At 48.1% G+C, this 26,899-nt stretch overlaps 1 protein-coding gene across 1 annotated transcript in view; it reads right to left on the reverse strand.

Annotated features, from left to right (window-relative positions):
- Positions 1-26,899, reverse strand: part of LOC149445024 (IgGFc-binding protein-like) — a 175,704-nt gene that overhangs the window by 102,605 nt on the left and 46,200 nt on the right. Inside the window, exons 19-21 of the mRNA XM_089654314.1 lie at positions 2,674-3,275; positions 2,019-2,580; positions 360-559 (exon numbers count right to left, since the gene is read on the reverse strand). Coding sequence (XP_089510440.1) covers positions 360-559; positions 2,019-2,580; positions 2,674-3,275 — 1,364 coding nt within the window. The remainder of the gene's footprint in view (positions 1-359; positions 560-2,018; positions 2,581-2,673; positions 3,276-26,899) is intronic.

Raw genomic sequence — 26,899 nt, forward strand, 5'->3', positions numbered from 1 at the left:
GGATGCATATAAGTGTAATAGGAGCATTATTTGAGATGCTAGTAATCCGACTGAAGGACCTCTCCTTCTGGAGTCCGCCACCTGCACTCTAGGCTCCTCTTCCTCTGCACGTGCAATCATGGGAAGCCTCTGTTTATGGTGATACAGCTACAGTAAGTCAAGCAATTAGCAATAGTAGTGCCCATAATTCCCTCAGTATGCATTTTTATTAAATAAATACATTGGCTGTCAGCAAATGAGAAATCAGTTGGAATGTCACGAATACAAAAATAATGTTTTCATTTTTGTTGTCATTTTGGACCACATTTAAAAAACTAATCAAATGGTAGTCATTAATAAAATAACACAGTGTCACTTACCTGATAGTACTGGCCATCATAAAAACACCCACATTCACTGACAGAAACACAAGCGTGTCCACTGAGCACAAAGCCATTATCACATGCACAAGCATCAGTACAAGGCCTATTGCAGTCACTCGGAGCACTCTGGTCCAGGCATGTGGCTGGGCAACCACTGGCACAAGGATTGTAGTGACTGTTGGCAGGACATGGGATGGCTAAATAACAAGGACAGATAACCATTAACTACATCATATAATAGCTAAAAAATAAGGCAAAAGAAAATGCTTTGCTAATCAAAGGTCATAATTACAGCCATGGCACACCATGGGACTGCTTGGAAAACTAAAAGAACTTAGTGCACGCTGATGATTTTTATAAGTAGTAATAAAAATTGTCAAACCCATTTGGATAAGAATAATGTGCTTATTGATTCAGAAAACTATTAGCAATTACATTGTATTATTCTGAAAACATTCATAGTAGATGGATCACAGAAAAAAGACCAAATGATCTATTGAATCTACACCCATCCCCACTCCAATTTTAAATATTTTAGATTGTGGATAGATCTGCTATATGCTTTCCCCTTAATGTGTAAATGATCATACTGTTGATTGCATCACTAGGGAATCACTACTGAGACCTTAATGTAGAAGTTTAGGCTATATTCCATTGCAAAGCACAGTCTCCAGTGACTTCCCTGCTCTATAGAATATAGTCCTATTGTTAGCCCTTCACATTACACCTAAGGAGCTGGAGCTTTGTGGTTCCATAATCACAAAGGAAAACGTGAGAAAAGGGTATTTAAATTGAGTTTCCATAAATATGTATGTTGCACAATGGAGATCAGCGGGGTGACACTCTTTAAAAGGTCTCCCTATGGAATCTCATCACACATAGTAATGGCTTTACAGTAATAATGGCATATACTATAATATGATTACAAAAAAAAACTTTAAAGTAAAACAAATACCTATAAGTTATGTTGTTTTGTAAACTATATATCAGCTTTCTTTGCTTTTAAATATTAACTGCTCAGCATTTTTCTTAGCACTGACATTCAAGTGATGCTGTAATAGAGTCAACAAAATTATCAAAGCACTTGCACTAAACTCTGAATAAAAAAGCTGTTTACACTCCTCTACATGAGTCCATTTTCTAAAATGTCATTCTGTAGGGGAGCTCAAAGTGTCCTTGTGATTCCACATAGGTATGTCAAGAAGTATGTCCTCAGCCTCTGGCTGCTGAAGTTCCTCCTGGCAGCCTTTAGGCCAATATTGTCTCTTGCTGTTATGAGGGGGGTAAGTAGGAGGAGCCCTTAGTGGCTAGTGGGAACATTTCTATTCGACCAGCCTGGAAGCTCTCCTACAGGGTGAAGTTTTATCCTATAATCTGATGAACAGGTATGTATGAAACTATTTTATTTTTTAACAGGTTAGTTCCTGTCTAATTTTGTTGAGCCCCTGGTAGGGTCACCTTGAACAAGGTACAGTGTAAAATGGTTGAAGATCTGTATGAACAATAGCATTGCTGCCTGTTTAATATGTACCTGTTTAATGTGTTGGTTATTTTCCCATGAAATTAACATAAGAGAATACATCTTTTTTCTCTTTACCCAAGATGCACAAGATTATGTTCACATTAAAGTAGTTACAAAACAAAACCATTACTTACGACAGAATGTGGAGTTTCTCCAAGCAAGGGTGACTCCTGCTCTTAGACACGTATCAGCGTAAGCTTCCAATGCTTTACATAAACTGCCAGCACCAAGAGCACACAGATCGAAAACACAGCTGTCAAAGAAACGATCTGGATTGATTACTGAGTGACAAGCCTTGAAAGGACTATCTTTACCGGTTAACAAACCACAGAACTGATTGTTTGAATAGAGTTCCTCTGTCTCTGGTGGACATGGTGTTGGAGGTGTAGGAACAATTGTGTTACATAATGGATCGTCAACTTCTACCTTCCAGCTGTCTCCCAACTGATTTGAGTTCTGAGCTAGGTGTCCATTGGGCATCAAATAGTCATCCTGCCTGATGCCATTAAAGTTGCCACACATTCCACAGGTTTGGTTGAAATAATCAGTTGGGACCTTCACGTCTACTGTGTGATCAGTGTCATAAGACACTGTGAGATGGAAATCTGTCTCAACAATAACATATCGACCACTTTGTTTCACTGTTAAAGATCCATTGACCAAGGTGACTGGAAGATTTCTCCAGATACCATCCACCTGTTAATGATAAATGTGCATGTTACAATGAAACAGCTAAATGCAACTTTAGAATTATTATAAATGCAATTTTAGAATGTTCTAAAAACCTACCAGAACTCGACTAGGCTCAGCTTTAACAATGGTTATTTTATGGTCAAAAACATCCACCATAACTTTCTGTATATATGATACTGTTGTAATCCCATGACGATGCTCATTTTTTGCTTCAATGTTAAAATATGGCAGAGATGTGGAATAGGTACAAAGCTTGGAAAGAGTATATGTGCATATTCCCATAAAATGATGAACTTCCTTATCAAAGGTGTCATAATGGGGATCCCCCCAAGTTACACAGTTACCAAATGTGAGATCAAAGCAGCCAGGAACTCCATTTGTTATACCGCAGTATTTTCCAGGTGGACATGAAGCAGAGTTGCAAACTAAACTGCCTCCAGCAGAGGGACATCTGCATTTTTTGGAGCAGGTATCATCAGTCCAGAACTCTGAGCCTACAGGATAATGCTTGTCACTATCCCAGCATCCACATTGGTGGCTTTGGACACATCTCTTATCATACAGGACATAGCCAGGATCACAGACACAGGATTCTGTACAGGGGAGATGACAGTTTATTGGTAATCCTGGTTTGACGCAAGTAGATGGACAGGCCGTTCCACAGACCTCGTAGTGGCTGTTTTGTGGACACTTCAGTGCTGTATAAAAATACAATTGTGAACAAGAAACTAATTAGAAGAACATTTCAATTCAGTTTGGAACCTATGGTACGTTGTAATTAATGTACATGTAGAAAAAGTACATAAAAACTTGAGAGATATTACCATCATAAAAACATTCATATTCACTAGCAAATAGACTTAAGGGAACACTGAGAATAAAGCTCATATTGTCTTCATATGTTTTAATTGTTTAATATTAACACAATCAGCCATGCAGTAACCAGATTGTGCCTAAATATAGTAATAGGCCAATCTGCCATAATCAGGGGTGAACTGACCATTTGGAAACTCGGGTCAGTAGGGGGCCCAATGAGATGCCCCTGGTACCTTTTTCATAGGCTTTTTTGAGTTTGGGCAAGGACACAGGGGCCCCATGATCCCCTATTGCCCAGGGGCCCCATGAGTTGTCAGTCCACCCCTGGCCATAAGAGACCCCTCCAGAATACTACGTTCTTCTGTTCATATATTATTAATGACTTAGGCTCTCCACACATCCAGCATATACGGTATGTCTGGTCTATATAGAGTATGCACCTGTGTGTCTCTCAGTCAAGGGCATGCATCCATACAGTATACCCTATGCCTTTGGCCATTCCTTACATCATCTTCTCTCATAGCAGTTAAATCTTCCCTTAACCGCTTAAGGACCGTCCTGTGCGCAGGGTCACGTATATATGTCATTCTGCATTTCCGGTTAGATGGGAGCATGCGAATCGTGCATGCGCCTTACCCCTCCCGCTGATCGCGACCCAAGGTGTCAATCACCAGGTTCCAGCCACTGATTACCCACCTGCGCTCGGTGATTACCGACGATCACCAATAGGGAGGAGGGCTGTCAGTTTTGGCACAATGCTCTGGATGGCTGAGCAGAGCCATCCAGAGCAGTGTGCTTACAGTGAAGCACACCCCCCCTGCCCCCTAGTAAAACACTCCCATCACACGGTTAACCCTTTGATTGCCCCTCATGTTAACCCATTCCTGCCCAGTGCCATTAGTACAGTGTCAGTGTGTTTTTTTTTTAATACTGATCACTGTATTGGTGTCACTGGGGATGTCAGGGACACCAAGTCAGTTCACCCCATAAGTCGCGCCATAAGTCGCTGATTGCCGCCATAAGTCGCTGATCGCCGCCATTATTAGTACAAAAAAAATTCCAGTATCTATACCACCATTTGTAAATGCTATAACTTTCCCGTAAACTAATTAATTTTCATGTATTGGAATTGTTTTTTTTAGCAAAGACATGTTGCAGAATACATTGTGGCCTAAATTTATGATGAAATTAGATTTTTTAATTTTTTTTACTGGACATGTTTAATAGTAAAAAGTCCAAAATATTGTTTTTATCTCAAAATTGTTGGTCTTTTTTTTTTATAGCGCAAAAAATAAAAAAAACACAGGTGATCAAATACCACCAAAAGAAAGCTCAATTTGTGGGAAAAAAAAGGACGTAAATTTAATTTGGGTGCAGTGTTGCATGACCGCGCAATTGTCAGTTAAAGTAACGCAGCGCCGTAACACAAACAGTTTCCTGAGTGCCCTATAGCAAAAATACTGCTACAGGGTGGCACGGGTGTGCAAAATCACGTGTATATATACGTGATTTGCGCTCCCGTGATTTTCACGCCCCTCCCAGATAGCGTCAGATTGCCCCTCAGTACACCAGTAATTACATTTAACCCCTTAATTGCCAGGAACATGCTCATACAATAAACCTCCATTGCTAGTATAGTGTCTGAATGGATCAATATCTTTGATCAGATCAGCACTATACCAGCGTTCACATTAGTATAGTGTCCCCAAAAACGCATCGTTAGTTGGATCAGCCCCGGCACCTGCCAGCACCTGCATTAGCTCCTACGCTTACCACCCCTTCTCCCCCAGCAAGTGCAGTGTCAGTAGATCACGGTCACTTGATACATTGCACACAAAACCGCAGTGTTTGCAGGATCAGGCCTGATCTCTGTTAGCATTCCCCAGCAAATTTTGATGACTCTCATATGCATCAGAGTGCCAGTACTAGTGCCACTCTACCTTTTGGTGAACTGGTGAGCACCAGTGGCCTAGTACATCCTGATCTTTCACATACCAGCACTGCACTATCACTTGGTGACGTGGTGAGTTCCATAAGTGTAGTACAAGCTGGTGCGGTGGCGAGCACAAGTATTGTCCCGCAGCCACAATGAATTCGCACACAGGCCCGTAGAGCTCCTAGTATCCTTCCAGATGTGCTTGCAAATCCCGATTGGCACCCAACAAATTCTGCAGCACCCATACTTCCCCCATTCACTGCCCAACCTGGAATTCAGGTGGAAACAGCAAATGTACCTAGTCCCTTTGATTTGTTGGAGCTGTTTTTCACGGAAGATCTGTATGCATTGATTGTGGATCAAAGCAATTTGTATGCACAACAATTTATCACTGCCAACCAGGGGCGGACTAACAACTCATGGGGTCCCTGGGCAATAGGGGTTCATGGGGCCCCTGTGTCCAAACTCAAAAAAGCCTATGAAAAAGGTACCAGGGGCATCTCATGGGGCCCCCTACTGACCCCGGGCCCTCGAGCAGTGCCCGAGTTTACAAATGGTCAGTCCGCCCCTGCTGCCAACCCAAATTCAAACCTTGCCAGACCATTCACATGGAAACCCATTAAGATTTCCAAATTTATTTTTTTGGGGGGCCTAACCCTCAACATGGGTATTACTAAAAAAATGAATTGGGGTTGTATTGGTCCAAAGACCTGATTCATCATATGCCCGTGTTCTCTGCTGCCATGGCCAGGCATAGATATGAGAGTATAATGTATTTTATGCATTTCAATGACAACACACTCTGTCGTCCTCAGGGTGACCCTGAATTTGACGGGCTCCACAAAATTCGGCCCCTTATAAATCACCTTAACCAAAAATTTGCAGATGTCTATACACCCCAACAAAACATCTGCGTTGATGAGTCCCTCATTAATTTTTCTGGACGCCTTGCATTCAAACAATTTCTCCCCAGTAAGTGTGCCAGATATGGGGTCAAGATGTATAATATCTGTGGGAGGGCAACAGGCTATACATATAAGTTTCAGATTTATGAGAGAAAAGATAGTCACGAGCAGCCCCCCTGGATGCCCAGACTACATGGGGAGCAGTGGCAAGATAGTTTGGGACTTGGTGTCATCCTTTTTCCATATGGGGTACCACTTATATGTGGACAATTTTTATTCAAGCATGGCATTATTTAGACATTTATACAATCTTGGAAATGGCTCATGTGGCACCCTGCGATTTAATGTGTGCCCACCATTAGAAGTGGGTGGATGCAGGGCGGTATATTCTAATAGTGGGCATACCACACACGTTTTCTGGCAGAGATTTCTTCTCTTTTTTTCATTCAGCCCACAGATTGCACAAAAAAAAACATAGAATATATACCCAACGAGGACCAGCGACATTCTGGTACCTCACTGGACTTTGAATGGTTATACCAGGATGATGCCTACAGCTCCAGGCATCATCCTGGTATTGTTTTTTCAGCCGGCGATCGGCTTTCATTTAATAACAATCCTAGTGGATAATTAGCTGCAATTACAAGCAGCAGGAGATGATGCCCCTCCTCCCCTGCTGCCTTCCATGGCCTTCTTGGGCAGTCCTGTGCCATCGGGGGAACCTGAGAATGCAGCCGGTGTTTCTGCCAACTGACCATAGAGCTGATTGGAGACCGGAATGGTGCCAATCATCTCTATAGTCTAAGAAATCGGAAGCTGCGGGCATTTCATCACTTCAGTTTGGCAGGATATCAACAGCACCATTTGTAAATTGGGAAAACATCTGATCACATCGATCTTGGTGAGATTAGATAATGTAAGGGCAGAAGAGATATCAAGAGTCTGATAGACCCCAGATTTCTCAAAAAAGAATATATGACAATGCCCATTGAAGTTATAGGGGATATTTGCATTCCCTGTGATAGCATTAAAGGTGATCCAAAATAAAAATTAAAGGGATAGTGTAAAAATAATTTAAAAAATCAAAATAACTTAAAAAAAAAAGCACCCTCGCCCCCCCCACATGTGCGAGTATTGACCCTGTGTCGGTATGTAAACAGCAGTTGCACCATGCATGTGAGGTATCACTATGAACGTCTGATCAAGGGCAGTAATTCTAGCACTAGACCTCCCCTGTAAATCTAACATTGGAGCTTCTAAAGGCTTTTAACCACTTGCCGCCCAGCCACCGCATATAAACGGTGGCAGGGCGGCGCTCGTAGGCAAAAGCACGTTTTAAAACGGCTGCCTTCAAAACAGGTAGGGGGCGCGCGAGAGGCGCGCGCCCGCCCTACCTGTCCCGCAGGTGTCAGCAGCGGGTGTCAGCCGACGGGTCACAGCCGGTTTTTACCGGCCATTTTCCCGCGATTGCTAACACAGAGCAGGGCTGCATTGTTTACACACAGCCCTGTTCTGTGTCAGTTCTCTGACAGCTTGTGAGAAGCTGCAGAGTTTCTCTCCCTCGATCAGCTCCCCCCTCCCTCCCCCCGTCCAGTACACACCCCCGCCCCCTAGTAAAACACTCCCCTTACACTGCAAAATCTAAAAATGTTAGCCCCTTCCTCCCCAGTGACATTAGTACAGTTTCAGTGGTTTTTTTTTCACTGATCACTGTATTGGTGTCACTGGGGATGTCAGTGACCCCAAGTCAGTTCCCCCCCAGTGTCAAAATGTCCGCCGCTGTCCCGCAGTCCTGCCATAAGTCGCTGGTCGCCGCCATATGTCCAAAAAGGGGTCATTTGGGGGGTTTGGTGCTATCCTGGCATTTCAGGGCCTCCGAAACTGTGATAAGTAGTCAGGAAGTGTAATGAGGAAATAAAGCCCTTTAAAAGCCTGATGGTGCTTATTGGATTTTGGGGTCCTGTACTTGGCTAGACTGTCAAAATGTCTCTCACATGTGGTACCCCCATACCATGTGGCACCATTCTGGTCTCCAATCAGTTCTATGGTCAGCTAACAGAAACACCGGCTGCATTCTCAGGTTGCCCCGATGGCACGGGACTGCCCGAGAAGGCCGTGGAAGGCAATGGGGGAGGGGGGGCATCGTCTTCTGCTGCTTGTAAAAGCAATCCTGCAGCTAATTAGCCACTAGGATTGCTTTTACATGAAAGCCAATCGCCGACTGAAAAAAATTATACCAAGATGATGCCTGCAGCTGTAGGCATCATCCTGGTATAACCATTCAAAGTCCACTGATGTACCAGTACCTCGGTTTATGAATTTAATATGTTCTGCAGGACATGTCATATAGCGAAAGATTTGTAAACCGAAACACTGTTTCCCATAGGAATGCAATGAAAACCAATTAATCCATTCAGAAGGTCAGAAAAACAGTAAACACTACTAAAATACCTAATGAGTTATTTTATTAACTCATGCAGTATTTTAGTAGTGACAACTATGTGTTAATATTGCAATGTAAAAAATTTTTTAATTGCAGGTAATTCACTCAGCTGTCAGGTGACAGTTTTTAAATGTAATTACCGGTTTTTGGGTTTTTTTTCCCTTCACTATACAGTAGTTCAGAAATTCAGCAGTTACTTTCCCCCTCCAGCTGAAAGAGGGAAAGTTTCTTTTGTTTATTTCCACATGTTAACCACTTGCCTACCAGGCACTTATACCCCCTTCCTTACCAGGCCAATTTTCAGCTTTCAGCGCTGCTGCACTTTGATTGCGCGGTCATGCAACATTGTACCCATATGAAATTTTGATCATTTTTTCTCACAAATAGAGCTTTCTTTTGGTGGTATTTAATCGCCACTGGGCACTTTACTTTTTGCGCTATAAATAAAAAAAGTGCAAAAAATTTGAAAAAAAAAAGTTTATTTGTTTCTTTTATAAAATTTTTCAAACAGGTATTTTTTATCCTTCACTGATGTGCGTTGATGAGGCAGCACTGATGGGCACTGATAGGCGGCACTGATGGGCACTGATAGGCAGCACTAAAGGGCACTGATAGGCAGTACTAATGAGGTGGCACGGATAGGCGGCACTGATAGACAGCACTAATTAGGGGTCACGGATAGGCGGCACTGATATGCAGGACTGATAGGCGGCACTGATAGGTGACACTGATTATGGGTACTGATAGACAGCACTGACTGGCATCACTGCTGGGCACTGACTGGCGGCACTGACTGGCACAACCCCTGGGCACTGACTGGTGGCACTGACTGGCAGCACTGCTGGGCTGCACAGGTGGGTGGCACTGGTGGGCACAGGTGGGTGGCACTGCTGGGCACATGTAGGTGGCACTTCTGGGCACAGGTAGGTGGCACTGCAGAGTGGCACAGGTGGGTGCACTGCTAGGCACAGGTGGGGGCACTGCTGGGCACAGGTGGGGGCACTGCTGGGCACGGGTGGGCAGAGCTAGTGGGCGCACTGCTGGGCGCAACTTGCGGGTGTCACTGCTGGGCACCGATCATCAGGGCACTGATCATCAGTGCCCTTATGATCGGTGCCGATCCCCGCTCTGACAACTGCCGGTTCTCGGCAGTACTTTCCTCACGATCTGACAGCGTGAGGAAAGTGCAGCCGAGAACCGGCACTTGCATTTCCCTGTGATCAGCGTGTCATTGGACACCGCTGATCACGTGGTAAAAGGCCGCTGTGATTGGCCTTTTACCACATCACGTGATCAGCTGTGTCCGTAGGACACAGCAATCACGGAGATCGCCGGGTGTGCGCCCCCTGGGGCGCGCAGGAGAGTGCGTTCTGGGAGGACGTCATATGACGTCCACCCAGAACTGGCCGGCCGCGGTGAAGCCGTCATTCGGCTATGCGCGGTCGGCAAGAGGTTAAACGATGCAATGTATCCTTTCAGTTTCTTAAAAGATACAATGTATCCTTTTAGTTTCTTAAAATTTACAAAGTATTCTTTAGCTCTGGGAAACTGACAGCTAATGTTGTGAGCTATACTGAAGAAAAAAAAAGATGGCAATTACATTTAAAAATCAGCACTGACATGCACTTAGTATTGTGAAAACAATTAGTAAAACTTGTAAACTGAGGCATTATTTTCAATGGATTTTCATTCGTAAACCAAAAATTACGTTAACAGAGGTATTCGTAAACCGAGGTATTACTGTATATGCTACGTTCTTTTTTTGTATGCAGCCTGTGGACTGAATGAAAAAAAGAGAAAAAATCTCTGCCAGAAAAAGTGTGTGGTATGCCCACCATTGGAATATACCGTCCTGCATCCACCAACTTCTAATGGTGGGCACACATTAGGTCACACTTTGCCACATGCGCCAGTTCCAAGATTGTACAAATGTCTAAATAGTGGCACGCTTGAATAAAAATTGTCCACGTATAAGTGGTACCCCACATGGAGAAGGATGACACCAAGTCCCAAACTATCTTGCCACTGCTCCCCATGTAGTCTGGGCATCTGGGGGGCTCACGTGACTATCTTTTCCCTCGTAAATCCGAACAATACTTGTGTTCGCCACCGCACCAGCTTGTACTACACTTATGGGACTCGCCAAGTCGTACTGCAGTGCTGGTATTATTATTATTATACAGGATTTATATAGCACCAACAGTTTGCTCAGCGCTTTACAATATAACGGGAGACAATACAGCAACAATACAGTTCAATACAAGAGGGTTAGGAGGGCCTGATTCTGGGAGCTTACAATCTAAGAGGTATGTGAAAGGCCAGGATATACTAGACTGCTGGTGTTGCCAGTTCACCAAAAGGTAGCGTGGCACTAGTATTGGCACTCTGCTGCATATGAGAGCAGGGGCGGACTGACAAATCATGGGGACCCCGGGCAATAGGGGATCATGTGGCCCCTGTGTCCTTGCCCAAACTCAAAAAAGCCTATGGAAAAGGTACCAGGGGCATCTCATGGGGCCCCCTACTGACCCCAGGCCCTCAGCAGTGCCCGAGTTTCCAAATGGTCAGTCCGCCCCGGGAAGGAGTTAAAAAATATACAGGTTTTACTTTGAAATGCCTAAAGCTTGCCAAATAGTGATTGAAGTTTAGCTAGTTCAGCAGGGACAGACTGAATTTTGATCCATGTATGGGCAACCTGATTGCACAGAAGTCGATTCACTGATCGACTTCTGTACACCCAGCCTGTTAGAAAATTTCCACAAGATAAGTGCCACTGGCTATAGCCAGCAATGCTGATCTATGCATTATGATGATGGGGAAGTCTGCTTATCTGTGCCAGCTCATCTGTGGCCATCAGTGCTGCCTATCAGTGCCCATCAGTGCTGCCTATCAGTGCAGCCTCATCAACGCACAAAAAACTTTTTTTTTTGCTTTTTTTTGTTTATAGTGCAAAAAATAAAAACACCCAACGACGATTAAATACCACCAAAGGAAATCTCTATTTTTGTGAAAAAAAATATAAAAATGTCATATGGGTACAAAGTTGCATAACCACGCAATTGTCATTCAAAGAGTGAGAGCGCTTAAAATTAGCCTGGGTATGAGGGGGGTAAAAGTGCCCAGTAGGCAAGTGGTTAAAGGGTAAGTTAGCCTTTTATACATACATTTATTCTTTTTTTTTTTACTGTAGCACCCTCCTAGTTAGCTAGGGGGAGCTAGAGTCCTGATCTTCAAAGAGGAGGGCTGAGTAGCAGCCTGGGTGCAATAGTCAGGAAGTCAAATTGTGGTCAGGGCTGAAAAGCTGTGCAGACCAGCCCATCTGGAATTCCCCCGTGTTCTAGAACTTTGGAGGAAGGTCTAGAGGCAGTGGGTGGATCTGAGGAGTGGCTGGTTTTTATTCTTGAGGGATCCTGACCAATCCCCAACACAAGGCTTGGTAAGGGGCCAGGACAACCATTAAAAGTAAGTGAGCCTGCTCAGCAGCAGGAGGAGAAAGTTTGGGTGGAAGACAGAAAGAAAGATGTGAGGCTGAAGGCAGGAGCCTGGGAGGGGGCACAGATGGAGTGAAGAGCCCACCTACAGGCAATGGAGCTGGAAAGGAAGAAAGCTCAGAGCTTCACTGGCCCCCAGCGCGAGAACCACCTGTACAGCAAGGAAGGAGCAGCCTAGCTAGAAGGCCAGGTAGCAGCCACCGACCCCTCAGCAGTACAGGAGAGGATCTGAATAAGTACCCCTGCAACCCCTGGGCAGATAGCGGAAGGAGCACTCTGGTGGGAAACTAGATTCGCCACCTACTCAGGACTGTCCATTGCTTAAAGTTACAAGAACGGGATCCCCTGTTCAGAGATACTTCCAGATTGCTGGGTGAAGGAAGAGGAGTACATCTAGGGTCTGGGCTGGTACATTAGGAGATGCTGGCTAGTGCTTCAACAGAGACTGTGCTGCAGTGAAGGCTTGTAAATAGTTCCAGGAAGTTGTCCTCAGTTCATCAGTTCCCTTAGGCATCCTGTACACCCCTAACCCTATCCCAGCTAAATAAAAATAACAAAACCAAAGCTAAAGGACTGATTTCTGACTCTGGATGCAAGTCTATGTGAGGATGCATGTTGCCTGGCTGTGCAGGACTATAGGAGGACCAAAATCTCAACTACTAAGGGGATATTGCTACATTACTATGAACCTGCAAAGCATTGAACCCTCGTTAAGCAGATCATGGGTGCATTGCAAGGTTATTGCAGACAGTCAGTGTATCCATCTGCTTGTACCTCCTCCGAGCAGGCAGTTACACTCCTGGCAGTTCTGACAGGAAGACTCAATACACTAATAGAGTGCTCAACAGTGCCCTGGTAGTTCATTGAGAACTTACAAGCCAACAGCCACAAAGCCTGTTGGTACTTGTAGTTTCCCATTTACAGAACACTGTTAATGAATGACGTGGCCCCATTTTTTTCAAATTTACAACAGCTAGCACGAGAAAAGATTCCTCGCTCCCTGTCAAAATGGGGGTGGGTGCATTTTACATGTTACACGTTACACTCTAAATAAAAACTAATCCTTTAAGACCAATTCTGTATTAATGATAATAACAATTAAGACCAACCTTGTAAAAAAAAAAAAAAAACTATCTTGACCAATATATTATAAAGCTCAGGTGTTTTGACATGACACCGTTTCCACTTTCCTTTTGAATAGAATTAGCAGAGGAAGAGTCTGTCAATTCTACGGTCAGTCTTTACCTTTATGTTTATATGCATGTCCAGCTTATACCAATTTGCTATATGTCTGTACAGGCAGGGCAATTTTAATCAGTAAGATGTTGCCCACATTTTCTGCAGACAAAGAGCACATGATATGACTAAGAATAAAGATACTGCATAGGATACAGTGGTAGAAAATTGGCTAGCAGCAGGAAAGTTTTAAATATGGAAAGGCCAAATTGGTGTATTCTTAACATTTATTTAATATATGGAGATTGGGGGTGGTAAATGTAAGAGATAGAATGTGAGGTGGTTTATGTACACAATGTTCTTGCACTTTTTTCTTTCATAAAAAGCTGCTGCAAACAAAAGACAAACTTCTTGGTTTCCCTGATGGGTGACATGGGCACAAACAAGGTATAGGGTCTAAGTGACAGTTGGTATTCACCAGAGCACCTAAAGTTGGAGATTGGCCATAAACCCTAATGGTCCTGCTTTACTTTGCTGCAGATTGTCACTAGCTTGTGCCCCATGAGAGTGATAGCAGGGAAATAATGGCTACAGAGTTAAGACTGTACCCTATGTGACAATGTACCATGGACAGGAATCCATTACTACTAGACTAAAATTAATTTGGTTATATCAGTTGACATGTGCAGCAAAAGAGGAGACAGAGAGTTTTGAGGCATCTTGGAGAGGCACAGAAATGGAGCGGCAGGATATCTGGTGGCACCAATAAGAGAGATCTCAACATACCTTCTCATTTAGCAGAGGTGAGAGTCCCAAGGTGCAGATCCCAGAAGCTGCCTGGTCTTCTCCAGAGAATCTCTCAAAGAGAGATGAGTTTGGATGCTGATGACTGCCAGGTTTTGGCCCTCTGACTCGCCCAAGCAGACAGCTAACTAGCAGGGGCTACAAGCATGTAGATGTGCTGCTCAAATGCCAAGCAAAGTGCATGCTGGCACTTTGGGACTATGCCTGACAGAAACTTGGCTGAAATACTGATGGCCACTAATTGGCTTCATGTCGCTGACCTAAGTAGCAGGAAAGAGCCAGCACTGGTTCATTGCACAGGCAATGGGGTGTGTGACACTAGGGGGTTTATTTACTAAAGCTGGAGAGTCCAAAATCAGACTCCCTTCTGCATAGAAACCAATCAGCTTCTAACCTCAGCTTGTTCAATGAAGCTTTGGCAATGAAACCTGGAAGCTGATTGGTTTCTATGCAGAAGGGAGTCTGATTTTGGACTCTCCAGCTTTAGTAAATAAACCCCTAGGTGTCAACCAAGAAAATAGCCAGATACAGGCAGGCGTTAAGAAAGACAGAAAGCAAGGGTGTAGTCAGGTCAAGGCAAGGGACTTGGCAAGTGGTAAACTAGAGATCAGGTAGGTCCAGGTAGGGGCCAAAGACAGATAGCAATCAAGTGATTTGGAAGGTTAATCAGAGTCCATAAAACACAACAGCACTAGCTACTTCAAAGGTTAACACCTTTTAGTCAAAAAACATGTCCAGCATTGATTCAGGGAACTCAGGAAGTCTTGGCATTGATTCTGTAACTAGCACTGGAAATCCTGGAAGGGAATCTGCGAGTACTAGAGATGAGCGAATCGAAGTAGCCGAAGTGGAATTCGAGTCGAATATCGGAAAAATTTCGATTCGCGCCGAATCCGAAAAATAGCCTAATTCGGACGCGCGAATCGAAATTTTTCCGAAAATGGCGGCTGACATGTGCGGCGACGGAGCGGGGATGTCTGGGAAGGCGCGCAGACAAGGCGCGCTGACCCATAATGCATTCCTCAACGACATGTGATCGCATCAGCCAATCAGCAGCCAGCCAGCTAGCACTGTGTAATGGTCGAGCTATAAATAGCGGCCATTTTGGAATTCTTCATTTGCCTGCAGTCATTGAACAGAGGCAGACCGCTCTGTATTAGGGACAGGGACAGAGTTAGGGCCACAGAAACGATACTTGGGGACAGAGAAACGATACTTAGGGACAGAGAACTATTACTCAGGGACACAGAATTGTTAATTAGGGCCACAGAATCGTTACTTAGGGACAAAGAAACGCTAGTTAGGGCCACAGAATTCATACTCAGGGACAGACAGAATTGTTACTGAGTGCCAGAGAATTGTTACTTAGGGCCACAGAAACGTTATTAGGGCCACAGAATTGTTACTCAGGGACAGACAGAATTGTTACTGAGTGCCAGAGAATTGTTACTTAGGGCCACAGAAACGTTATTAGGGCCACAGAATTGTTACTCAGGGACAGACAGAATTGTTACTGAGTGCCAGAGAATTGTTACTTAGGGCCACAGAAACGTTATTAGGGCCACAGAATTGTTACTCAGGGACAGACAGAATTGTTACTGAGTGCCAGAGAATTGTTACTTAGGGCCACAGAAACTTTAGTTAGGGCCACAGAATTGTTACTCAGGGACAGACACAGAATTGTTACTGAGGGCCACAGAACTGTTACTTAGGGCCACAGAATTGTTACTCGCACAGACACAGAATTGTTACTCGCACAGACACAGAATTGTTACTGAGGGCCACAGAACTATTACTTAGGGCCGCAGAATTGTTACTCGCACAGACACAGAATTGTTACTGAGGGCCACAGAACTGTTACTTGGGGCCACAGAAACGTTAATCAGGGACACAGAATTGTTACTGAGGGCCACAGAACTGTTACTTAGGGCCACAGAATTGTTACTCGCACAGACACAGAATTGTTACTCGCACAGACACAGAATTGTTACTGAGGGCCACAGAACTGTTACTTAGGGCCACAGAATTGTTACTCGCACAGACACAGAATTGTTACTCAGGGACAGACAGAATTGTTACTGAGTGCCAGAGAATTGTTACTTAGGGCCACAGAAACGTTATTAGGGCCACAGAATTGTTACTCAGGGACAGACAGAATTGTTACTGAGTGCCAGAGAATTGTTACTTAGGGCCACAGAAACTTTAGTTAGGGCCACAGAATTGTTACTCAGGGACAGACACAGAATTGTTACTGAGGGCCACAGAACTGTTACTTAGGGCCACAGAATTGTTACTCGCACAGACACAATATTGTTACTCGCACAGACACAGAATTGTTACTCAGGGCCACAGAACTGTTACTTAGGGCCACAGAATTGTTACTCGCACAGACACAGAATTGTTACTCAGGGACAGACAGAATTGTTACTGAGTGCCAGAGAATTGTTACTTAGGGCCACAGAAACGTTATTAGGGCCACAGAATTGTTACTCAGGGACAGACAGAATTGTTACTGAGTGCCAGAGAATTGTTACTTAGGGCCACATAAACTTTAGTTAGGGCCACAGAATTGTTACTCAGGGACAGACACAGAATTGTTACTCGCACAGAAACAGAATTGTTACTGAGGGCCACAGAACTGTTACTTAGGGCCACAGAATTGTTACTCGCACAGACACAGAATTGTTACTCAGGGACAGACAGAATTGTTACTGAGTGCCAGAGAATTGTTACTTAGGGCCACAGAAACGTTATTAGGGCCACAGAATTGTTACTCAGGGACAGACAGAATTGTAACTGAGTGCCAGAGAATTGTTACTGAGGGCCACAGAATTGTTACTGAGGGCCACAGAATTGTTACTCGCACAGACACAGAATTGTTACTCGCACAGACACAGAATTGTTACTGAGGGCCACAGAACTGTTACTTAGGGCCACAGAATTGTTACTCGCACAGACAGAGAATTGTTACTCAGGGACAGACAGAATTGTTACTGAGTGCCAGAGAATTGTTACTTAGGGCCACATAAACTTTAGTTAGGGCCACAGAATTGTTACTCAGGGACAGACACAGAATTGTTACTCGCACAGACACAGAACTGTTACTGAGGGCCACAGAACTGTTACTTAGGGCCACAGAATTGTTACTCGCACAGACACAGAATTGTTACTCGCACAGACACAGAATTGTTACTCAGGGACACAGAACTGTTACTGAGGGCCACAGAACTGTTACATAGGGCCACAGAATTGTTACTCGCACAGACACAGAATTGTTACTCGCACAGACACAGAATTGTTACTGAGGGCCACAGAACTGTTACTTGGGGCCACAGAAACGTTAATCAGGGACACAGAATTGTTACTGAGGGCCACAGAACTGTTACTTAGGGCAACAGAATTGTTACTCGCACAGACACAGAATTGTTACTCGCACAGACACAGAATTGTTACTGAGGGCCACAGAACTGTTACTTGGGGCCACAGAAACGTTAATCAGGGACACAGAATTGTTACTGAGGGCCACAGAACTGTTACTTAGGGCCACAGAATTGTTACTCGCACAGACACAGAATTGTTACTCGCACAGACACAGAATTGTTACTGAGGGCCACAGAACTGTTACTTGGGGCCACAGAAACGTTAATCAGGGACACAGAATTGTTACTGAGGGCCACAGAACTGTTACTTAGGGCCACAGAATTGTTACTCGCACAGACACAGAATTGTTACTGAGGGCCACAGAACTGTTACTTAGGGCCACAGAATTGTTACTCGCACAGACACAGAATTGTTACTCGCACAGACACAGAATTGTTACTGAGGGCCACAGAACTGTTACTTGGGGCCACAGAAACGTTAATCAGGGACACAGAATTGTTACTGAGGGCCACAGAACTGTTACTTAGGGCCACAGAATTGTTACTCGCACAGACACAGAATTGTTACTCAGGGACACAGAATTGTTACTCAGGGACACATAATCGTTTAATTAAAGAGTATGTCAGACAACATGCAGAGGAGTGGCAGAGGAGGCAATGTTTTAGGAGCGAGCAGACGTGGCAGCAGAGGAAGGGGTCGAGGCAGCACTATTCGCAGCCAGAGGCCAGTGCTCCCGGTGTCATCCAGCGGTCGTGTCTCCACCGACAACCCTGCCGTCATCGATTGGTTGGCTCGGTCGTCTTCCTCTTCCCAGGTCACCTCTGACACCTACAGCCAACGGTCGGTGGGTACGTCAGACACAACCGTTAGTTGGCATGGCCCGGGACCAAGCCCACTGAAATCACGTGTCCTCTACCTGCCCCTGTCCTTTGGTGTTCCCTCACCAAGCGAAGTATCGCATGCTGTGGGCTCAGCCCCACTGTACAGTGAGGAAGAGCTAACAGAGGGCGGTCAGGAACGGGGGGAGACATCCGCCTTTTCAGCAGCCAGGCGAAGAAGTAGTGGCGAGGAGAGTGGCCCGGTAGCCGGTCTAGAGACAGGTCTGTCTCCTGACCCAGACGCAGCCGAGGGGGCTAGTAGTGAGGCGGAGACCCTACTTGATGATGAGGAGGTTGATCGCACTTGGCAGCCTCGTCGTCATCAGGCAATTTCTTCCGCATCATCAGGAGAAGAGGGTGGCAGCTTGGCAGTGAGCGAAACAGTCGGTGGGTTGCCCAGGAGACAGCAGCAGGGTCGCAGCAGTGTCAGTGGAAGCAGTGTCAGTGGAGCCAAACGGCCACGGAGTAGAGCACCAGCTCCACTGCAGCCTACCACCACGGCCAGTAGTGGTGCCGGTGTGCACGGAGGAAGCAGCAGTCAGCCAGTGAGGAGTATCGGGGGCAAAGTTTCCTACTCGGCGGTGTGGCAATTTTTCGTCAAGCCGCCCGAGGAAGTAAACGTAGCCGTATGTCGACTATGTGGCCAGAAAGTCAAGCGTGGCCAGGGGGCCCATGTTGGGACTACAGCGTTGCGGCAGCATATGCAGCGTCGCCATTTGGTGGCCTGGGAAAACCGTGATAAAGATACGGCGGTTCTGCCCGCCCCAGCCCCCGCTCCATCACCCGCTCCGTTACTTGCTCCGTCACCCGACGTCAATCGCCCTCCATCAGCCAGTCAAGGCTCCAACACCTCTGCTGAGGGGAGTTGTCGCTCGTTGGCATCTTCCGCTCGTTCAGATGCTCCTTCTCCTGCTACTCCTCTTCACGGATTCCGTCAGCAGTCTTTCTTGGAATCCGTTTCCAAGAGACAACAGTTTGCGAGCACGCACCCGATGGTGCAAAAGCTGAACGTCCTCCTGTCCAAGTTGCTGGTGCTGCAGTCCCTCCCTTTCCAAGTGGTGGACTCAGCACCTTTCAGAGAAATGATGGCTTGTGCCGCGCCGCGGTGGAGAGTGCCAAGCCGTCATTTCTTCGCCAAAAAGGCAGTGCCAGCCCTGCATTCACATGTAGAAGACATGGTGGGCCAGTCTTTGAGCATGTCGGTCTCTGCCAAAGTGCACGGCAGCGCCGACGTGTGGAGCTGTAACTACGGTCAGGGACAGTACATGTCATTTACGGCCCACTGGGTGAACGTGGTGCCGTCACAGCCGCACCAGCAACTTGGACAGGTCACGCCGCTTTTGCCTCCACGTTTGCACGTCCTTGGTCCGGCAAAGATGTCCGCCTCTACCACCTCTTCTTCCGCCGTGTCCTCAGCCGCCACCCCCGTGCCAAGTCCCATTACCCGACCGGCATATCACATGTGCAGGGCGCAACGGTGTCACGCTGTTCTGCACCTGGTATGCCTTGGCGAACGTAGTCACACAGGGGAGGAACTTCTCAGTGTAATGAACAGAGAAATCGACAGATGGCTGTCTCCGCGCAAACTGAAAATCGGAACCATGTTGACCGACAACGGAAAGAACATGGTGTCTGCTCTGCGTCAAGGAAGGTTGTGCCATGCGCCATGCATGGCTCACGTGTTCAATCTGGTTGTCAAGCGGTTCCTAAAATCCACCATCCCACTGCAAGACATCCTTAAAATGTCACGTAAACTTTGCATGCATTTCAGCCATTCCTACACCGCAAAGCACACCCTCCTTGAGCTGCAGCGGCAGAACGGAATTCCACATCATCGCCTGATCTGCGACGTTGCAACAAGGTGGAATTCAACCCTACACATGTTAGACCGCCTTTACGAGCAGCGAAAGGCCATCACCGATTTCCTGATGTTACAAGCGGATAAAGGTACTCCCCTGTGTAACTTCGATGTCAGCCATTGGCAGCTCATGCGTGACACCTGCCGCTTGCTCAGGCCCTTTGAGGAGGCCACGCTATTCGTGAGTCGGCAGGACTATGGGATGAACGACGTCATTGCTCTGTTGCACGTCCTTGAACAAATGCTGTTAACAATGGCTGGTCAGGGTGCGGTAGACGTGGCGCACAGATCTCAATGCCACATGACCCCTGTGGGGGCAGGACAGGAAGAAGAGGAGGAGGTAGAGGAGGACATTTGTGCTCAGGAATTATTGAGTGAAATGGGTGGTTTTTCCACTCAGCGGACAGGAGTGGAGGAGCAGGAGCATCTGGTAGAGGAGGAGGAGGAGGAGACAGAGGACCCAGACGCACCGTGGCAGTATGCTGTGGAGATGGAGGCAGGGAGTCCCTCGCATTCCTTGGCACAAATGGCCCATAGCATGCTCGGTTGCTTGCGTAGCGACAGCCGAATAATAACCATCAGACAGAGGGATGACTTTTGGCTGTCCACCTTGTTGGACCCTCGCTACCGTTCAAAAATGGTGGCCTTTTTCACACCTGCTGAGAGGGAGGCCAAAATAACGTACTATAAAAACCACCTATGTAGTCAGTTGGTCTCTGCCTTTGTGCGCCAACGTCCATCCTCAGACACTGTGGGCCCTGTGCGCTCGCGTTCCGCTGCCATGGCAGCAGGGGAGGGGTGGGGTGGTAGGAGCAGTGGCAGCTCCACCAGCAGCGGCTGCCTCAGTCTGCAGTCGATGATGAGTAGCTTTCTTCACCAGCGCAGTGAGGAAACTACTAACCAGCCGCAGCAGCAGCAGCAGCAGCATCAGGTGGACCTGGAGCAGGACCTCAAACAACAGGCTTGGGCCTACTTGGACAGCACCCTGCCAACCGAGGTAGACAATCCCCTTGACTACTGGGCAACGAAACTTGACCTTTGGCCCCAACTAGCTGAATTTGCCCTTGAAAGGCTGTCATGCCCGGCCAGTAGCGTGGCATCTGAGCGCGTGTTTAGTGCGGCAGGAGGTATTGTAACTCCGCGGAGGACACGACTGTCCACCCAAAGTGTGGAGAGACTCACGTTTGTGAAAATGAATCAGGCGTGGATTAGTCTGGATTTCAAACCACCAGTTCCTGACACAACTGACTAAATCCGCCATGAATCATGCCTCAAACATGTGCCACTTTCAGGTCTCCTCACACACTACTGGTGTCTTCCTTTTTTTGTCATAGGGTGCTGGCAGATTACGGGCCTCCTATAGCTGCTGCCAGGCCCCTAATCTGCCATAGGCCCCTATATACCGCCTCCTCATGCTGCTGCCAAGTCCAGAGTCTCTCATGGGTCCCTGTACGGCCTCCCATTGCTGCTGTCTCCATCGCCACACTCTGCCATGTGCCACTTTCAGGTCTCCTCACACTGCTGGTGTGTTGAATTTTTTGACATAGGGTGCTGGCAGATTACGGGCCTCCTATAGCTGCTGCCAGGCCCCTAATCTGCCATGGGCCCCTATATACTGCCTCCTCATGCTGCTGCCAGGTCCAGAGTCTCTCATGGGTCCCTGTACGGCCTCCCACTGCTGCTGTCTCCATCGCCACACTCTGCCATGTGCCACTTTCAGGTCTCCTCACACACTGCTGGTGTGTAGAATTTTTTGACATAGGGTGCTGGCAGATTACGGGCCTCCTATAGCTGCTGCCAGGCCCCTAATCTGCCATGGGCCCCTATATACCGCCTCCTCATGCTGCTGCCAGGTCCAGAGTCTCTCATGGGTCCCTGTACGGCCTCCCATTGCTGCTGTCTCCATCGCCACACTCTGCCATGTGCCACTTTCAGGTCTCCTCACACTGCTGGTGTGTAGAATTTTTTGACATAGGGTGCTGGCAGATTACGGGCCTCCTATAGCTGCTGCCAGGCCCCTAATCTGCCATAGGCCCCTATATACCGCCTCCTCATGCTGCTGCCAGGTCCAGAGTCTCTCATGGGTCCCTGTACGGCCTCCCATTGCTGCTGTCAACATCGCCACACTCTGCCATGTGCCACTTTCAGGTCTCCTCACACTGCTGGTGTGTAGAATTTTTTGACATAGGGTGCTGGCAGATTACGGGCCTCCTATAGCTGCTGCCAGGCCCCTAATCTGCCATAGGCCCCTATATACCGCCTCCTCATGCTGCTGCCAGGTCCAGAGTCTCTCATGGGTCCCTGTACGGCCTCCCATTGCCGCTGTCTCCATCGCCACACTCTGCCATGTGCCACTTTCAGGTCTCCTCACACTGCTGGTGTGTAGAATTTTTTGACATAGGGTGCTGGCAGATTACGGGCCTCCCATAGCTGCTGCCAGGCCCCTAATCTGCCATGGGCCCCTATACCGCCTCCTCATGCTGCTGCCAGGTCCAGAGTCTCTCATGGGTCCCTGTACGGCCTCCCATTGCTGCTGTCTCCATCGCCACACTCTGCCATGTGCCACTTTCAGGTCTCCTCACACTGCTGGTGTGTAGAATTTTTTGACATAGGGTGCTGGCAGATTACGGGCCTCCCATAGCTGCTGCCAGGCCCCTAATCTGCCATGGGCCCCTATATACCGCCTCCTCATGCTGCTGCCAAGTCCAGAGTCTCTCATGGGTCCCTCTACGGCCTCCCATTGCTGCTGTCTCCATCGCCACACTCTGCCATGTGCCACTTTCAGGTCTCCTCACACACTGCTGGTGTGTTTAATTTTTTGACATAGGGTGCTGGCAGATTACGGGCCTCCCATAGCTGCTGCCAGGCCCCTAATCTGCCATGGGCCCCTATATACCGCCTCCTCATGCTGCTGCCAAGTCCAGAGTCTCTCATGGGTCCCTATACGGCCTCCCATTGCTGCTGTCTCCATCGCCACACTCTGCCATGTGCCACTTTCAGGTCTCCTCACACACTGCTGGTGTGTTGAATTTTTTGACATAGGGTGCTGGCAGATTACGGGCCTCCTATAGCTGCTGCCAGGCCCCTAATCTGCCATAGGCCCCTATATACCGCCTCCTCATGCTGCTGCCAGGTCCAGAGTCTCTCATGGGTCCCTGTATGGCCTCCCATTGCTGCTGTCTCCATCGCCACACTCTGCCATGTGCCACTTTCAGGTCTCCTCACACTGCTGGTGTGTTGAATTTTTTGACATAGGGTGCTGGCAGATTACGGGCCTCCCATAGCTGCTGCCAGGCCCCTAATCTGCCATGGGCCCCTATATACCGCCTCCTCATGCTGCTGCCAAGTCCAGAGTCTCTCATTGGTCCCTCTACGGTCTCCCATTGCTGCTGTCTCCATCGCCACACTCTGCCATGTGCCACTTTCAGGTCTCCTCACACACTGCTGGTGTGTTGAATTTTTTGACATAGGGTGCTGGCAGATTACGGGCCCCCTATAGCTGCTGCCAGGCCCCTAATCTGCCATGGGCCCCTATATACCGCCTCCTCATGCTGCTGCCAGGTCCAGAGACTCTCATGGGTCCCTGTACGGCCTCCCATTGCTGCTGTCTCCATCGCCACACTCTGCCATGTGCCACTTTCAGGTCTCCTCACACTGCTGGTGTGTAGAATTTTTTGACATAGGGTGCTGGCAGATTACGGGCCTCCTATAGCTGCTGCCAGGCCCCTAATCTGCCATAGGCCCCTATATACCGCCTCCTCATGCTGCTGCCAAGTCCAGAGTCTCTCATGGGTCCCTGTACGGCCTCCCATTGCTGCTGTCTCCATCGCCACACTCTGCCATGTGCCACTTTCAGGTCTCCTCACACTGCTGGTGTGTTGAATTTTTTGACATAGGGTGCTGGCAGATTACGGGCCTCCCATTGCTGCTGCCAGGCCCCTAATCTGCCATGGGCCCCTCTATACCGCCTCCTCATGCTGCTGCCAAGTCCAGAGTCTCTCATGGGTCCCTATACGGCCTCCCATTGCTGCTGTCTCCATCGCCACACTCTGCCATGTGCCACTTTTAGGTCTCCTCACACACTGCTGGTGTGTTGAATTTTTTGACATAGGGTGCTGGCAGATTACGGGCCTCCTATAGCTGCTGCCAGGCCCCTAATCTGCCATGGGCCCCTATATACCGCCTCCTCATGCTGCTGCCAGGTCCAGAGTCTCTCATGGGTCCCTGTACGGCCTCCCATTGCTGCTGTCTCCATCGCCACACTCTGCCATGTGCCACTTTCAGGTCTCCTCACACACTGCTGGTGTGTTGAATTTTTTGACATAGGGTGCTGGCAGATTACGGGCCTCCTATAGCTGCTGCCAGGCCCCTAATCTGCCATAGGCCCCTATATACCGCCTCCTCATGCTGCTGCCAGGTCCAGAGTCTCTCATGGGTCCCTGTACGGCCTCCCATTGCTGCTGTCTCCATCGCCACACTCTGCCATGTGCCACTTTCAGGTCTCCTCACACTGCTGGTGTGTTGAATTTTTTGACATAGGGTGCTGGCAGATTACGGGCCTCCCATAGCTGCTGCCAGGCCCCTAATCTGCCATGGGCCCCTATATACCGCCTCCTCATGCTGCTGCCAAGTCCAGAGTCTCTCATGGGTCCCTATACGGCCTCCCATTGCTGCTGTCTCCATCGCCACACTCTGCCATGTGCCACTTTTAGGTCTCCTCACACACTGCTGGTGTGTTGAATTTTTTGACATAGGGTGCTGGCAGATTACGGGCCTCCTATAGCTGCTGCCAGGCCCCTAATCTGCCATGGGCCCCTATATACCGCCTCCTCATGCTGCTGCCAGGTCCAGAGTCTCTCATGGGTCCCTGTACGGCCTCCCATTGCTGCTGTCTCCATCGCCACACTCTGCCATGTGCCACTTTCAGGTCTCCTCACACTGCTGGTGTGTTCAATTTTTTGACATAGGGTGCTGGCAGATTACGGGCCTCCCATAGCTGCTGCCAGGCCCCTAATCTGCCATGGGCCCCTATACCGCCTCCTCATGCTGCTGCCAGGTCCACAGTCTCTCATGCCATGTGCCACTTTCAGGTCTCCTCACACACTGCTGGTGTGTAGAATTTTTTGACATAGGGTGCTGGCAGATTACGGGCCTCCTATAGCTGCTGCCAGGCCCCTAATCTGCCATGGGCCCCTATATACCGCCTCCTCATGCTGCTGCCAGGTCCAGAGTCTCTCATGGGTCCCTGTACGGCCTCCCATTGCTGCTGTCTCCATCGCCACACTCTGCCATGTGTCACTTTCAGGTCTCCTCACACACTGCTGGTGTGTTGAATTTTTTGACATAGGGTGCTGGCAGATTACGGGCCTCCCATAGCTGCTGCCAGGCCCCTAATCTGCCATGGGTCCCTATACCGCCTCCTCATGCTGCTGCCAAGTCCAGAGTCTCTCATGGGTCCCTGTACAGCCTCCCATTGCTGCTGTCTCCATAGCCACACTCTGCCATGTGCCACTTTCAGATCTCCTCACACTGCTGGTGTGTTGAATTTTTTGACATAGGGTGCTGGCAGATTACGGGCCTCCCATTGCTGCTGCCAGGCACGTAATCTGCCATGGGCCCCCGTACCGACTCCTCATGCTGTGACGTTGCAACAAGGTGGAATTCAACCCTACATATGTTAGACCGCCTTTACGAACAGCGAAAGGCCATCACAGATTTCCTGATGTTAAAAGCGGATAAAGGTACTCCCTGTGTAACTTAGATGTCAGCCATTGGCAGCTCATGCGTGACACCTGCGCTTGCTCAGGCCCTTTGAGGAGGCCACGCTATTCGTGAGTCGGCAGGGCTATGGGATGAACGACGTCATTCCTCTGTTGCACGTCCTGGAACAAATGCTGTTAACAATGGCTGGTCAGGGTGCGGTAGACGTGGCGCACAGATCTCAACGCCACATGACCCCTGTGGGGGCAGGACAGGAAGAAGAGGAGGAGGTAGAGGAGGACATTGGTGCTCAGGAATTATTGAGTGAAATGGGTGGTTTTTCCACTCAGCGGACAGGAGTGGAGGAGCAGGAGCATCTGGTAGAGGAGGAGGAGGAGGAGACAGAGGACCCAGACGCACCGTGGCAGTATGCTGTGGAGATGGAGGCAGGGAGTCCCTCGCATTCCTTGGCACAAATGGCCCATAGCATGCTCGGTTGCTTGCGTAGCGACAGCCGAATAATAACCATCAGACAGAGGGATGACTTTTGGCTGTCCACCTTGTTGGACCCTCGCTACCGTTCAAAAATGGTGGCCTTTTTCACACCTGCTGAGAGGGAGGCCAAAATAACGTACTATAAAAACCACCTATGTAGTCAGTTGGTCTCTGCCTTTGTGCGCCAACGTCCATCCTCAGACACTGTGGGCCCTGTGCGCTCGCGTTCCGCTGCCATGGCAGCAGGGGAGGGGTGGGGTGGTAGGAGCAGTGGCAGCTCCACCAGCAGCGGCTGCCTCAGTCTGCAGTCGATGATGAGTAGCTTTCTTCACCAGCGCAGTGAGGAAACTACTAACCAGCCGCAGCAGCAGCAGCATCAGGTGGACCTGGAGCAGGACCTCAAACAACAGGCTTAGGCCTACTTGGACAGCACCCTGCC

Source organism: Staurois parvus, unplaced genomic scaffold, assembly GCF_062004578.1.
Source record: "Staurois parvus isolate SC_StPar_1 unplaced genomic scaffold, SC_StPar_1.0 ptg000750l, whole genome shotgun sequence".
NCBI lineage: Eukaryota > Metazoa > Chordata > Amphibia > Anura > Ranidae > Staurois > Staurois parvus.